At 35.2% G+C, this 15,538-nt stretch overlaps 1 protein-coding gene across 2 annotated transcripts in view; it reads right to left on the bottom strand.

Moving 5' to 3' along the window:
* Positions 1-395: 395 nt before the first annotated feature.
* Positions 396-15,538, bottom strand: part of Fbxo3 (F-box protein 3) — a 31,781-nt gene continuing 16,638 nt past the window's right edge. The window contains exons 6-11 of one of the 2 annotated variants that reach the window (XM_026404192.2): positions 15,080-15,125; positions 11,545-11,629; positions 10,594-10,716; positions 8,302-8,417; positions 6,333-6,523; positions 396-1,566 (exon numbers count right to left, since the gene is read on the bottom strand). In XM_026404192.2, the coding sequence (XP_026259977.2) occupies positions 1,393-1,566; positions 6,333-6,523; positions 8,302-8,417; positions 10,594-10,716; positions 11,545-11,629; positions 15,080-15,125 (735 nt within the window). In that variant the 3' untranslated portion in view covers positions 396-1,392. Of the gene's footprint in view, positions 1,567-5,093; positions 5,236-6,332; positions 6,524-8,301; positions 8,418-10,593; positions 10,717-11,544; positions 11,630-15,079; positions 15,126-15,538 lie in introns of those variants that run through there. The other variant, XM_077798158.1, reaches the window with a different exon arrangement.

The following is a 15,538-nucleotide window of genomic DNA, read 5'->3' as shown; positions in this document are numbered from 1 at the left end:
AAACACAAGATGTATGAGGCTGCAGACCATTGTATATATGGTCCGTTGTTGACTGAAACATCATTGTGCAGAGTATGATATATATGTGAAAAATAAGCAGGACAAATGACTGGCTGTATTTTATGTTTTGTCATGAGTCAACAGAGAAGGGGAAGTTTTTCTTCATGGTCCCTGATTACAGCTGCTTAGCCTGAACACTACTCTCTCTTTCTACTATTTTCTTTACAAAAGAACCCTTCCTGAAGAAAATGGAAGGTGGAGCACAAGAGGACACAAAGCTAAGAGATGACTCTGCTATACTCTGGCTGCAGGCCAATGAGTGTCAATGCCACCTTCCATCTTAAGAGTAAAGGCTTATTAACTTTAACTTATGGGAAACAGGCAATTACACAAAATACAGGATTGCAACCAAACTTTGTTTTTAAAAGATGAGTTTTTGACACTTAAGGATTTCATTCCAAACTCTCAATTATATAATTACAAAAAAAAAAAAAATCCATGTTTCAGGAAAACATCCTTAATCCTAACATAAAATTCATGTCACTTATCACAAAGTTAGACGGTCAAGTGTATAAATGAGAAACTAAACAGAAGCAGTATTTACAAATTTAGACAACATGAGACATAGTGAAGAAACTTGTGGTAATAACACACTACATACTTTCACACACTACATTTCCAAGTGATACCTTTGTAAATAATAAGATAAACATCAGAGTGTGAGGACTTTAACTTAAATTCAAAGTCATCATGTTGAGGACTTTAAATTCAAGGTTGTAATTATGAAAGCTTTAAATTCAAGGTCTTAGTGACAAAGACTTTAAATTCAAGGACAGATTGTCTAAGAAAGGACAAACCATTAGCATTCAAGTTATTTAGTCAATTAGTTCCCCGTGAGTACAAAATATTAGGAATCACTAAATGAGTTAGTCTAATTACAAATTTTTTTTTCATTTCTAAATATTTCACAACTGTAAGAAGTCTTTTCACAGAATCATTCAGTCACATAGTTTCTCTCTATCCTTGAGTAGGTATTTCTGCTACATTTTAAATCCTTATTTCAAAACAATTCCCTCTCTATTTCTATATTTTTTGTAAGTAGAAAATATTTTAAAACAGAGAACTATCTGTTCCTTAGCTAGAAATGGGAACTACCTGTTCCTTTACTGACTCCTGGAAAAGAAAATTCCCAATTCCTCTTCTACCTCAAAACCACAAAGCAAACCAAAACAATCCAATTCCTAATGTAGTGTCGCCCAGGACTCAGGGCCTGGAACAATATTTCATGCTAGTTTCCTGCTATATGCCAAGCACAATTTAGTTATTTTACATTATTGAGAATTCTATTTAACAGACTAGAGTCATCCAGTGCTTCCGCCAGCAGAAGGCGGGCTAAAAAAGGCGGGAGCAGCGGCGCCTGCGAATGGGAACGTCAAAGACTCTCCTCCTCCTCTCCTCCTCTTCGTCTTCATCTGATTCCTCCATGTCGGCTGACTCATCATCATCTTCTTCTTCCTCCTCCTCCTCTTCTTCTTCCATCTCTTCATATTCATCAGGACCCATTTCCTTGAAAGAGAAAACAATCTTTTGATAAGATTATTGTCCATTAGTTTTTTATAGTAATTTAATGCAAATTCTCATTTATCTAGAATCCATACATGCCCAAATGAGTTTTGACAGACTGTAAGAGTGTAGTTTTCATAATGCACATGCTGATGCAGACTCTAAAATATATATTGTTATGATGGTAGACATATTTCACTAAGACAATACTTACTTCTACACAGTAGTTGTAATTCATACAATATAGCAAGTAGACTACTAACAGTCCAAGATAAAGTTTTACTGAACTTCTCCTACTAATGTACTACATAACAATTCTTGGTTTCTCTATATACTTACAGAAAAGAGGATGTGAAAATATCAGGTATGACCTCTATTGGTAACTTTAATGCACTACCAGAAAGAGGTCTCAAAAGATTTTTATTGAGCTCCTACCAAAAAGACACATCATTTTAATTCAAACATCGGTAGCCTCTAACTTTAAAAAAGTTCTTTATTTTTTTAGTGACTTAAAACAACAACAGTCATATATTATCTCTCCTGGTTTCTGCAGGTTGGGTATCTGGGAAGTACTCAATGGGGTTGTTCTCGCTTGAGCACTTGTGATGTCACAATCAGATGGTGGTTGGAACTGGTGTCACCTCAAGGGTTTCTTCACTCACATGTCTGGTACTGGGTTGGGGTAATCCAAGTCTCCAGACTGAAACAGCTGGGGCTCCTAGTACCGCCTTCTCTCTATGTGGTGTCTCTATATGGTCTCTCCAGCACGGCAGCTTCATGGTAACTAGACTTCTTGTGTGGTGGCTCAGGGCAGCAAAGGCACGTGTTCCAGGAGAGCGAGAACTAGGATGAAGGCGTATTGCCCTTTTCAAAATTAGCTTCAGAAGTCAGTGTCACTTGCCAATTCACTAGAAGTGTACCACTAAGATGGATCCACACTGTGGGGAAAGGGCAGCCTCTGCTCTAACAGTCACTTGTTGGAGGCTCTAGAACAGGACAGGAGTGATGATGAACGTGCACTATCTAAACATCTCTTGGAAATTTCAGTTTTGCTCAAGCAATGCCTCTAAGCAAGCCTTGACTTACTCCTGACTGCAAATTTTCTCTGTCTGATATAACAACTCTTAAATGTTGTTATATCAGACAGAATTCTAGTTGGTAATCTGAGAAAAACTGGAAACTTCAGGCATGATGTCAGCGAAAGTCCTTCCATCAGGGCTCTTATGGCACTCTATGATCCAGCACCCCTCGCCCTCTGACCTCACCTCACCAGTCTGCTCCCCTCCTCGTTCACCCAGCTCAAGCCGTACTGGCCTCCTTGGTTCACATACCCGCCACACAACTGCGTCAGAACCTCCGCACCTGCTGCCCCTTGGCTGAATATTCTTCTTGCACATATCCACCCGGCGCCCTCTGCTCCTTTCATGTCTCAGCTTACGTGTCACCAAGGCCTTTCCTGACACATCTTTACATCAGAGCCCAACAGGACACTCCTTATCCCCTGACTGTTCTCCAGGCACTCGTTACTACTTGACACAAGCACACAGTATTTGTTACAGCTTTTCTTCTAATTGGAATGTAAATTTCAAGGCAAGAATTTTGATTGTATTGTTGACTACAGTACTCAAATATTTGTTGAATGAGAAAATGAATTAATGTAGGAGAAAGGATTTGGGTCACTTAGAATTTTATTTTCATACTAACAATAACAATCCGAAAAGATACACAGATGTGACGTATAAGATATCCCATTATTTGTTTCCGTTTTTTTTTAATCTAAGGAATGACGACTTTAAAATTCAGTAGGTCCCAAAGGCAAGAAGGGGAAGACTTTGAAAATACTAAAACATGAGCTCCAGGTAGTATGATTATTAATTACGATAATGAAGAAAACAGAAAAACTTAAGAGATCCATGTGGCTAAAGAGGGAGATGCTCAGATGAAAGTGCTCGTGCATCAACAGCAGATAGAAAGAGGAACACAGCGACAGAAATAAGTGAGAAGCAGGAGCTTCTACAACACCCTCCGACAAGCACAATAAATGAACAACCTGCCTGCAAGGAAAGATAAAGACTGACCAACAGCATTTTTTAAAATGGCAGAGTATAACGAAAAAGGAAATGTTAAGCCTTCTAATTAATCAGACTGGTAGAGGACAAAAGAAAGGAGCAAAACAATTGAACTTATATAGCAAGAAAACTAATATAGAAACAAAAGGTTGACCAATTCAACCCCCATTGCCTTTTTTATGTCAGTTAGAAATATGTCCAGAATTCTCATTTATCTTTACTGATTTCTCATCCTTGAGAAGAAACGTTTTCCATAAGGCAGGTCAAGATTTAATATATTTATTTGTGCTTAAGAAGAAACTGAAACTCTAAATAAATAAATACATAGTTGAGAGGGTTGAGCATGTAATGGGTTTATTTATTGTAATTTTAAAAGGAACTGCTAAGTAAATGTTGTCAAACTTCTCAGTTTTAGCTTCTAATATGATAATTATCAATGTAACCCATGTAAGCAAGAGTTCTTTGGAGCCCTTACTGAATTTAAGCGTCTGAGAGGGTCATGAAACTGAAATGTTGGAGAATGACTGTCCTTAAGTAGAGAGCACTTTACACTTGCCCCAACGAATACTGAAGAAAACAATCCTCAAAAGGATCAAGATGACCCAACAGTAGCTTAGCTGCCAAACAAGCTTTAGTGCTCTTTAAACTTCAGGACAAAGTATGTTATGGAGATGAAGAAGGAGTTTCATAATAATAAAAGAATCACTTCATTAAAAAGACACAACAATCCTAAGCACATTTGTACACAATTATAAAGCTTCCAAATACATGAGGCAAGTCTGACAGAACGGAAAAGAGAAATAGACAAAAACTGTAATCTTAGTTGGAAATTTCAACAATCATCTCTTCAGTAGTTGACAGAACAAAGGTCCCCCTCCCCCCAAAGCAATAAATATACAGATATCTGAAAAACACTGTTAACCAGTTAGACCTGTATATATTAATATTCCCCTCAATGGCAGAATATACATTCTTTCCAAATACACAAGGATCATTTACCAACATATGTAAATTCTTCACATAAGATTGGGCCATAAAACATTTACAAGTATTGAAAATACAGAGGAAGTTTTCTAACCACAATGAAATTAGGAAACAATAACCAAAAGACAACTGAAAAGTTCCCCAATTTTAGAAATCAACACACTGGTAAAAAAGTCACAGGTCAAAATTAAGTTACAAGGGAAATTTGGGACTATTTTGAACTAATGTTAACAAAAACACACCAAAATTTATGAAATATAGCTAAAACAGTGCTTAGAATTTAAAATCAATAAACTTCTACTTTAAAAAGCTAGAACAACAAATTAAACCCAAAGTAAAAAAAGAAAGATAACTATAGAAATCAATGAAATAGAAAAATGAATAGAGAAAAATCAGTGAAACCAAAAGTTGTTCCTTTAATCAACAAAAATGATAATCATGTGATGAACAAAAGAGTAGATATAAAATACCAATATTAAAAACAAAAGAGGACATATGTGACTACAATTCTTGTAGCCATTAAAAGGATATCAAGGGAATATTGTGAATAACTTTACGCCAATAAATTCAACATTTAGATGAAATGGACAAATTCCTTGAAAGGCACAAATTACCAAAACTGAAACAAGAAGAAATAGAAAATATGAATATTAAAGAAATTAAACTTATATTTTAAATTTTTCCCACAAAGAAAACTCCAGTCCCATATAGCTTCACAGATGAATATCAACCATTTAAGAATAAGATAGACCAATCTCAGACAGATACTGGGCTAGTGAAAAAATGGAAGTCTGTCACAGGAAGTGGCAAATTTCTAGTACTGGAAATACAATTTCTAGCATTCCTCCATCTGGAAGAAAATTAAAATTTCACTTCCAAATCCAGACTATAGTTTCTTTTCACCATAAAACAAGTATCATGGCCTAAGGGCTCATCATCATCCTTTTCTTTCAGAATAGGAGTTGAGACTGTCATCTCAGGGTCAGGTTAATATCACATCCATCTTTCCAGACTTATTTCAGACCCACCCATCAGGACCAGTCCAGGAGATGGGGGCATTATCTGAACATTCAGTCCTACAACTCAGTTGCATTCTGCATATACAATTCATATTTTATTCCTATTGTATAATGAGCTTCATAATTTTCCTTTTATCATTTTATAGTCCATAAAATTGGTTACTTTATGCCTGTTATAAGGTAACCCTAAACATGAGGTTTTAAAAATATACGTGGTTGACTTGAGAAATGGTCCCAGAAAGAAACTGTTAAAAATACAAATCTACCCATTTACCCTCTTTATCATAATTGCTACAGAATATTTGTTTATTTTACTACACAGGGAATTTTAGCAAAAAAAAATTAACTTCCCAGTCTTAATAAAATAAAGTCAATTCTAACTGGTCTAGCATGGTACTTCTCATACTCTAACATATCTAGACCACAGAATTGTTTCTGGAAATAGTGGAAAAGAAGATGACTCTTTAGAACAGGTTAACAGTAGTTTCTCTGGATGAAGAGTAGTGAGTTTAGTTTATCTGCTGTTCATCTCCCCTAACATATTCACCTGCCCAAGATACTTCCATATTTCCCCAGAATGTCCAGGGTTCTGTAGAAACTCACTTACAAATTTCTTGTCTGCCTAACCAAAGATCCTCTGTAGAGTTAATTTTACAAAGTCATATACATCAACACTAGAGGGGAACATTTAACTTACCAGTCGGGCTATTGACACCCTGAATGTCGGACATGCCATATGGAATCGGGGAATGGCAACATTAAAGATCTTGTCTTTAAAGTAAAGAAAATGGAAGGTATAATATCCTTCCATATATCCTGATGTCGTAGAGAATGTGGTACAGCTGGTGTACTCATATACCCGACCTGGGCTGATGATAGGGAATTCACCTGCAGAGAAAACAGTAAAAATACACCAAAGTAGAAAACTTAGCTCCCCATTACAGTAAATAAGGTCTGTTCTCTAAGACACTATGTAAAGTATGTGAAAGTAAGTGCACAATTTAGGGGTTGGGAATAACTTAAAAAGACACACAACAAAATGTTAACAATGAGGGAATTGTAAGCAAATATTTTATTCCGCTTTACATTTTTCCTATATTCTCCAAATTCTCTACAATGTAGCAGATGGGGAATATAGCCTAAATCACAACAAAATGAAAAAAGGCACATAAATTCAAAGTGTTTTACGGCATCAAAGATGAAATATTTAAGACATGAGTAATAAGCCAGGTGTGATGATTATAGGTCCACACCTACCATCCTAGCAACTCAGGAGGCTGAGATAGGGAAATCTAAGTTCTAGGCCAGCCTCTGTAACTTAGTGAGACCCTGTCTCCAAGTTATGAACAAAAATAACAGGAGATGTAGCTCAGTGCTAAAGCATCCCTGGGTTCAATTCCTAGTACCAAAACAGACATGAGTAATGAAAAAGTGTCCCAGATAGTAGCTCAAACAGGGATAAGGGAAATCTGTTTAACAGCAGCAAGAGAATAAAACATAAGGTTGAGAATTTCATCCTAAGTATTCAGAACAGACAAAATGTCAAAGTGTGAGTCTTTACACCAATAGATCAAATAATTAAAAAAAAAATTATGGCCTTAATAAACTTCCTTAGCACTAGATTCAGTCAAAGAAAAATTCACTGTATAAACAGGAAGAGGTGGGTACAGTGGCAGATACCTGTAATCCCAGCAATTCGGGAGGCTGGAGCAGAAGGCCATAAGTTTGAAACCAGCCTTGCCAACTGTCTCACAAAATAAATAAATAAGAAAGAAAGAAAGGAAAAGAAAAGAAAAGAAAAGAAAAGAAAAGGGGCAGGAGGTGTAACTCAATGGTATAGTGCCCCTGGATTCAATCCTCATTATTGCAAAAGATAAACAAATGGAGAATATTTATTCACAGCAATGAATTAGAAAACGTTAAACTGAATGCTATGTACATGCAGGACTAATAATAAGAGTATACAGCTTAGACACTATTTTCCTAAAGCACATATTGAATCCTAAATATTCTGATGGTTCAGAAACTTAGGATAATCTTAATTTTTAAATTTTTTTAAAATTTATTTATTTAGTGGTGCTAGGAATTAAACCCAGAGCCTTGGACATACTAGGCAGGCACTCTACCACTGAGCTACATCTTTAGCCCCCATCATAATTTTTTAAAAAGTTGAATGTCAATAGTAAGCAGAACTAAAGTGAAGAAAATTCAGATAATTAAAACATCTGTGCTATTAATTTCAACATCTCCCTCCAAACTTCAAAAAGATTACCAACATTAAATCTATTTTCTCTGTTTATGCCCTCTTAACTCACAAAATATAATAATGAATAATCAGTTTTTAAAAAAGAACAATGAAAGCAAGAATATTAACCCCAAATGAGCCTCAGGAAGAGAAATCAATGCCTGAACAATGGAGTTTGGTATAATTTTAGAAAAGTTAACTGTGCGTGTGTGTGCGCATGCGCGCGCACGTGTTTGTTTTGCTAGGGATTGAACCCAGGACCTCACACCTGCTGGGCAAGCACTATACCACTGAGCTACACCCCTAGCCTTAGAAAAGTTAACTGATAACAACATCTATACAACACATTTATAAAATGGAGGCAAAGTCTAAAATTCCTTTGAATAAACTGATGTGTAAACCTAAAACTTCAGTTACATACCAACTACTCCAGGTCCTTGAACTTCTTCTACATCACCCTTGGCATTTGTTATTCTCCAATAGCGACTGTCCAACTGGCATGCTTTCTCAGGAAGTGCATCCTTTGACATTTCAATCCTGGAGAAAAATGATAAAAGATACAAATCTGAAATTTGTGTGTTTTCTTTTGTTTAAGAGCTACAGTATTAAGAGTTAATACATGAAAGAAAATTTCCAAAGGAAACTAGGAAACCCAAACAAAAGTCAAATATTATCTAAGTTCTAAGTTTTTCTAAGTTTCTCTAAGTTCTCAGAGATATTGGCTTAAATAGTTTAGTTCCCCCACAAGAAATGCTTTCACTCAATTTATGCACTTAACTTTCAGTGAGGATCAACCTTACAAAGGGCAACATAAATATAAAGAAATACAATGGGGGGCTGGGGATGTGGCTCAAGTGGTAGCGTGCTCGCCTTGCATGCGTGCAGCCCGGGTTCGATCCTCAGCACCACATACAAAGATGTTGTGTATGCCAAGAACTGAAAAATAAATATTAAAAAATTCTCTCTCTCTCTTTCTCTCTCTCTCTCTCTCTCTCTCTCTCTCTCTAAAAAAAAAAAAAAAAAAAAAAAAAGAAATACAATGGCAAGAAGTCTCTCTTGCTGTTCAAATAAAGATCTATTCAGCAAATGCTTTCTAGAGTATATTGCCATTAAAAAATATCCAAAGAAGTGATGGTATTTCTTTCCCAGTTTTGTTTCATTTCCATCAGCTTCTAAAAACCTCAAAGCAAAATGTCAACAGTTAACAGAATTAAACTTCACTTCTGTTTCTTCATATTATCATCTCCCTCTTTCTCTAGGAATCTGCTATCTTTTATTTTCACTTTGAGTGCCCTATAAGTACATATTTTAAGTGTTTCTTAATCCTACAAGGATTTCAATTAAATAAAACAAAAACCACCTATACCTATATTTGAACATTTTAAAGGCTACATGTAATACCAAAATCCCAGGATGCTTTCTCATGGGTATATATTATTAAAATACCTGAAGTATGTATAGAAGCCCTTTTTCTTTGGCAGGGACAGGGTGGGGAGGCAGCCTGGGGATTGAATTGAACTCAGGGGTGCTTAACCATTGAGCCACATCCCCAGTCATTTTTAATTTTTTTTTTTATTTTGAGAAAGGGTCTCACTAAGTTGCTTAGGGGCTCACTAAGTTGTTGAGGCTAACCTCTAACTTATGATCCTCCTGCATCAGCATCCAGAATCGCTGGGATTACAGGCATGCACCACAGTGCCCAGTTTACATGCATTTTATATACTAAAGTATATAAAAAATATATTTTAGGGGCTAGGGTTGTAGCTCAGCAGTAGAACACTCGCCTAGCACGTGTAAGGCCCTGGGTTCAATCTTCAGAACCACATTAAAATAAAGGTATTGTGTCTAACTACAACTAAAAAATAATATTTAAAAAAATACATTTAAAAATTTTACATTTTATATATGAAATAAACAGCTTAATATTTTCTATAGATATATTAAAATGAAATATATATTTAACATATGTAATATATTTTATATATTGTAAATATTCAAATTAAATATTTCCTTTATAAAATACGCATCTTATATTAGAATATAAATATCCATAAATATTTTTCTATGGAAACATACATATTTTATACATATAAAATATACATTTAATGTATAAAATATATAAAAATGTATTTTAAAATAAAGTATCCTTACTCCCTTGGAGATTGTCATAACAGAATACTTCTAACAAAAGTAAGTTAAGATTTGCTTTTAATCAAATCCACAATAACAAGTATAACCTACATACAGCACTCAGGAAATATTTATTAGATTTTTTCAATTGAATATAGACAAGAGAGATGAAACTTAAAATGCAAGGTTTTATGTTTGGCAACTGACAGCTTCTAGAGTTCATTACAATTCTAATATAGAGCTTTGATGATTATAACTCAGTTATAATCACAGTACCTAGCACAATACTTTATACCCAGTATATGGCCAAGAAATAATTTAAATAACTTAGAGGTTAATAATAAAGTCAAAGTCCATTATAAAAACTCTATGTATCTACCTTTCTCCAAATTTCAGCAAGAAATTATCTTTCAAAATGCATTTTAGGGCTAGGGATGTAGCTCAGTAGTAGAGAGCTTGTCTAGCATACACCAGACCCGATGTACAAAGCCTTTTATATATCACATCAAATGGGGCAAGAGCAACCCACTTATTGGATATATTCCACCATGAACTGAAAGGCAGCCCCATTTAAAATTCTCACCTGATGCGGTATGTAAAGAAATAGTGGGGTGGGTGGACAGAGCTGAGTTCTGGCAGAAATGATGTGGAAACTGACACTGTTATATCCCCAGTTGTTGCCACGCACTCCGGATCGTGAACATATCTAGAAAATTTTAAAAATTAAATATGTTAAAAACAATTTCAATTCCACAAAAGGTTTAAAAAGATACAATGCACAATTGCTTATACTTTAGGATGAAAATTTAAATTGAAATCATTAAATTTAAAACAAAATTAGAAACATATTAAACTCTGGCTTAGTAATGACAGCAATCAAGGACAATGACCAGTGGTTCAAATAATGGATTGCATTTGGTAATTATTTTGGAAACTAAAATAAAAAGAAAATTTTGGAAATATCTGAAATCCAGCTACATATGCTAAATGATGGCTCTGACAAGAAAAAAAATGTATAAAAAATATATATAAGTATGTACTGTGAGCCTCTAATGTATAATTAAACTACTGTTCCTGTCCCTATACCAAAGGCATCTAATAAGTAATTAATATTTGTTTCTGCCACAAAAGCTACTATGAACCAGTATCACCTCTAATACTAACTATAACACTTAAATGCTCCAGTTAGAGATAATAAAAAATATTTGCCAGGAGTTGCTGTCTTGCCTTTCATAATAAATCTATTCATTGGCAAAGAGTCTTTTTTTCCCCCAGAGAAACTATATACCTAATATTGATTCACAGCTTCTAAATTAAAGTCAGTTTTCTGTCTGCATGTTCCAAGATAAGAAAAATCCTAACTGATTAAGTATTTAAATGTTTTGGCTTTGAAGTTAAGAATAAAATAGTAAGATTCAAGATAATGAGAGGTTCTGTTATTAACCTTCTTGGGGAAACTTCATCTCATGATCTGTGATAAATGGCTTTTTCTGAATTTTAATCATTTCTATCCAAAAAGCCCCAAATGAAATACCTGAAAATTTGGTCTCTGATGATGGGGAAGCCACCTGATACAACATTGTTGACATAAGAGGTAAACCAGTCAGTAAAAGTAGCACCTATAAGCCAGAAAGGGAGAAAAATGAGAAAAGAAAAAAAAAAAAGGACAAATCATTTTTGCAAAATCTACACAAGAAACAAATAATTATAATTTCTCTTTGCTTAAGTGTGATACTAAAACTGGAACTATTTAGAGATATCTATTCTCTATTCTATCTACATTATTTCCTTAGAATTCTCTCCCTCTCCTTCCTCCCAATTTTTGTTTGGGAATCCCACAGCTATCTTCAAACTATTTTTTAAATGTACTTGATAACACTTTCTGGTACAATAATGAAAAACCTTCGTATAATTTCTAAAACACATAAGACAAAGGAGATACAGCAATGTCTAGGAAGAATCTATAAGAAAAATACCAGTACCTATTCGCAGATGAACAGTATACATACTGGTTCAGTTACATCCTGACTCACATTCAAAATTCTGGCACAAGCCAGGCTTAGTCTGGTCATCTACCAAGGACATGGCATTGTAGAGTTCTGGGCATCAGGCCAATCCCAAAGTGGTCTAGTTGCATACTACTACATATTCAGTCGCTCAGTGACCAGCTTGAAGCAGAAAAGAATTATGGGAACAGCTGAGTCCAGAATGTAGTAACAGGATCAATGACAAGTATTTAGATGAGTTATATTTATATAACTAGGTAATACAACATAGCTCCATCAGACCCTGTGATTTACTATTAATACAGCTCAATACCTAACACACATTAATCCCTTAATGTGTTCAATCAATTTCTTTGTAATCTGGTTTCGATTAACTCAGTTCTGCATCCACCAAACTGAATGTTAAATGCTAAATGTATAGTTCTTATTATCTTATTTAGGGTATGATAGAAGATACAATTTAGCTTAAATCTGAGAATACAAAGCTTTCAAATTTTAAAGGCACTAAGAGAAGGAAAACTATAATAGTTGGCTTTTTTCTCAATGTCTCCTAATGGCCCATCTGACTTGACCCATTATTTATTAAATGCTATTTTGTCCAAAGATCGCTGATCAGCCATACATTTTTTAATATTTATTTTTTAGTTTTAGGTGGACACAATATCTTTCTTTTATTTTTTTAAATATGGTGCTGAGAATTGAACCCAGTGCCTCACGCATGCTAGGCGAGCGCACTACCACTGAGCCACATCCCCAGCCCCAGCCATCCATTTTGAATAAGATATTAGGGAGGTATATGAATAATATCATTAAAATTCACAAAAGACTCTGGGTTTGATCCCCAGGTACAACAAAAGAGGAAAAAAAATCATAGAAGGTATAATTTTACATTTTATTTTTTATTCCTTGCATGTACCTCTTTTCATCTCCTACTAGATATCTTACTTTACATATTTTAATGTATTTTTACTCAAGTTTACGTTTTTAGAACTAGTAATTTCACTGAAGAGTTTTAAAAATCATTTTGTGTACCTCATGAAATGTCACATAAGAAATGAGTTTTTTATGGTTTGCATAAAAAGGAAATTGGCATGATATACTTAAGTGTACTTTAACTTATTACAAAACAAACCAATATATGTTCTTTAAGGTAAGAACAGAGTAGGCAGCATTCACTATTAAGCTCATCTTAAGTATCTATTAATAGAGCACTGAATGCCTAGAGCTATCATCCCATGAAACTGAAACCTAATTGAATTCAGATGCAATTTACATGTTCTCAAGTAATTTACCTTCTAAACTAAGCCCATGTGTGAGTTTCTTTGGTAGTAGTGGGTTTTGCGAAGATAATAAAAGGAAGCTGCTCTTCCCCCAGCACTGACTTCCCACTTCCTCTCTCCTCAGGGATCTCACATCTCTTTCCTTGCTCTCCCATTCTAGGAGAAATCCCAGCTTCTATGATAGCATTATCAAACTATTAGTACTCTATTGCAATGGTTTCTTCTGTACTGTATCAGATGAACACCAAACTAAGTAAGAAACTCAGAGCCACCAGCAGCTTACCTTATTGTTCCAGCAGCCTCTAGTTCATGAACTGAATAGCACTACTGAGCTAAAGCTGTGATGGTCATCTCTGAAGGTGTGTCATGCAAAGATGCCAGGGGTGGGGGGCGGGGACAACCAGCATGTGCACAATCTCCAGAAGGTGCTTAACTTAAAACCAGAGACCACATGAGTCAGAGTGACTTGAAAGCTAGGGCCTAAATTTAAAAGCTTTTTACAACTTACTAGGTAAGGCTTTCTTTTTTTGGGGGGTGCGGGGAGGCAGTACTAGAGATTAAACTCAGGGGCACATGACCACTGAGCCACATCCCCAGCCTATTTTGTATTTTATTTAGAGACAGAGTCTCATTGAGTTGCTTAGCACTTTGCTTTTGCTGAATCTGGCTTTGAACTAGCGATCCTCCTGCTCAGCCTCCAGAGCCACTGAGATTACAGGTAATGTGCCACCACGCCTGGTGAGATCTTCTTGATATTATAAAGAAACCTGGGCTATGTCACAGAATAGAACAAGAGGACACTAATTTTCTGCTTAAGAGTTCAATTAGAAGATATAATTAAATACTAAATACAGACAACTTAACCAGCAAGGCCTTTTTTTTTTTTTTTTTTGCTGGTGATTGAACCCAGAGCCTTGCATATGTTAACCACATTCTCTACCACTGAGTTACCCTCCCAGAACCCCTCTTTACTATTAATATGTTGGGATGTTTAATGTGCCAGCAATGCCTTTAAAAATCAGGACAGTCAGGAAGCTTCTGTTAGATAGATAGAAGGTAAACCTGATAAGACTGGATGAAGAATAAAAGGGTAAGCTGCACTTGCATACCAACTGAAAGGTTCTTAAAAACCATGCATGATGGCACACACCTATAATGCTAGCTACTGGGCTCAAGCAGGAGGATGGCAAGTTCAAGATTATACTGTATAACTTAGCAAGACCCTATCTCAAAATGAAAAATGAAAAAGGGATGTAGTTCAGTGGTAAAGGCCACTGGGTTCAATCTCCAGTACCAAAGAGAAACTGTAAGAAACACCCTTTTATGGCCAAGAAAAACTAGTTGTGCCAAGGAGTTTCTGAAGCACATAATTCATACTGGTCTTGAAGACTGCTGCTTCTTGAGGTCTCTATTGTGATTTATCATTATCTTACTACACCACTAGCACCAAAAGAGAAAAAGTATAAAGTCACTTTATATAACTCTATCTCCAATTATATATTAATATGATCAATGGAAGATGTATGTATGTGTTAAGGAAACTACACATACAGCAATGCCATGTATCTCACTGATCTATAAGAGCATCAAGAGCACAAGATCACATAGGGCACAATATTTTTTTCCCAATGATAGCTGACATGTAGTACTTTATAAACCAAAAAGCCCTAAAACATCCAAGTATAAAACTGCCAGCTGCTCATAACTGTAAAGGTTTTACCAACTCATTTTTTTTTTAAACTGGGAGGAAGAAAGGGAAAAAATGACATTTTTCTTCTCCTACCTATGATAAACATGTCAATAGCAGCTGGGTTCCGAGCCATTTGGTCCTAAATGAGAAAAAGAATGTAATTGATATAAATACATTTATTTCATTACCTGGATCTTTTCTTGGAACAAGGCAAAACAGATAATAATAAAAATTAGTGTTCTAACCAACATTCAGATATTTCTCACACTTTTAGTTCCAGTTCTTATACTTTAGGCTCTTTCTATAAAGTCCTTGGAAGAATGCAGGACACTTCTCAATAAAATAAACTTAGGTAGTGCTAATATTGTTCCAGTGAACTTAGGAAATTCTCCTTCAAGAACATAATTAGGAAGCTGAGGTTATAAGATATATGGCTTGTTAGCCTAGAAGAAAGGGCTTTTGGTTTCAGAGTCAAGAGATCTGAACAATTCTAGGATGTTCTAAAGCTAAATTTATTAAAAATCAGAAGCATATGATACAATTAATTACTTC

The sequence above is a fragment of the Urocitellus parryii genome, chromosome 4, assembly GCF_045843805.1.
Source record: "Urocitellus parryii isolate mUroPar1 chromosome 4, mUroPar1.hap1, whole genome shotgun sequence".
In the NCBI taxonomy this organism is placed as follows: Eukaryota; Metazoa; Chordata; class Mammalia; order Rodentia; family Sciuridae; genus Urocitellus; species Urocitellus parryii.
Note: the sequence above shows the minus strand (reverse complement) of the source record. Positions and strands in the feature narration are given on the sequence as shown.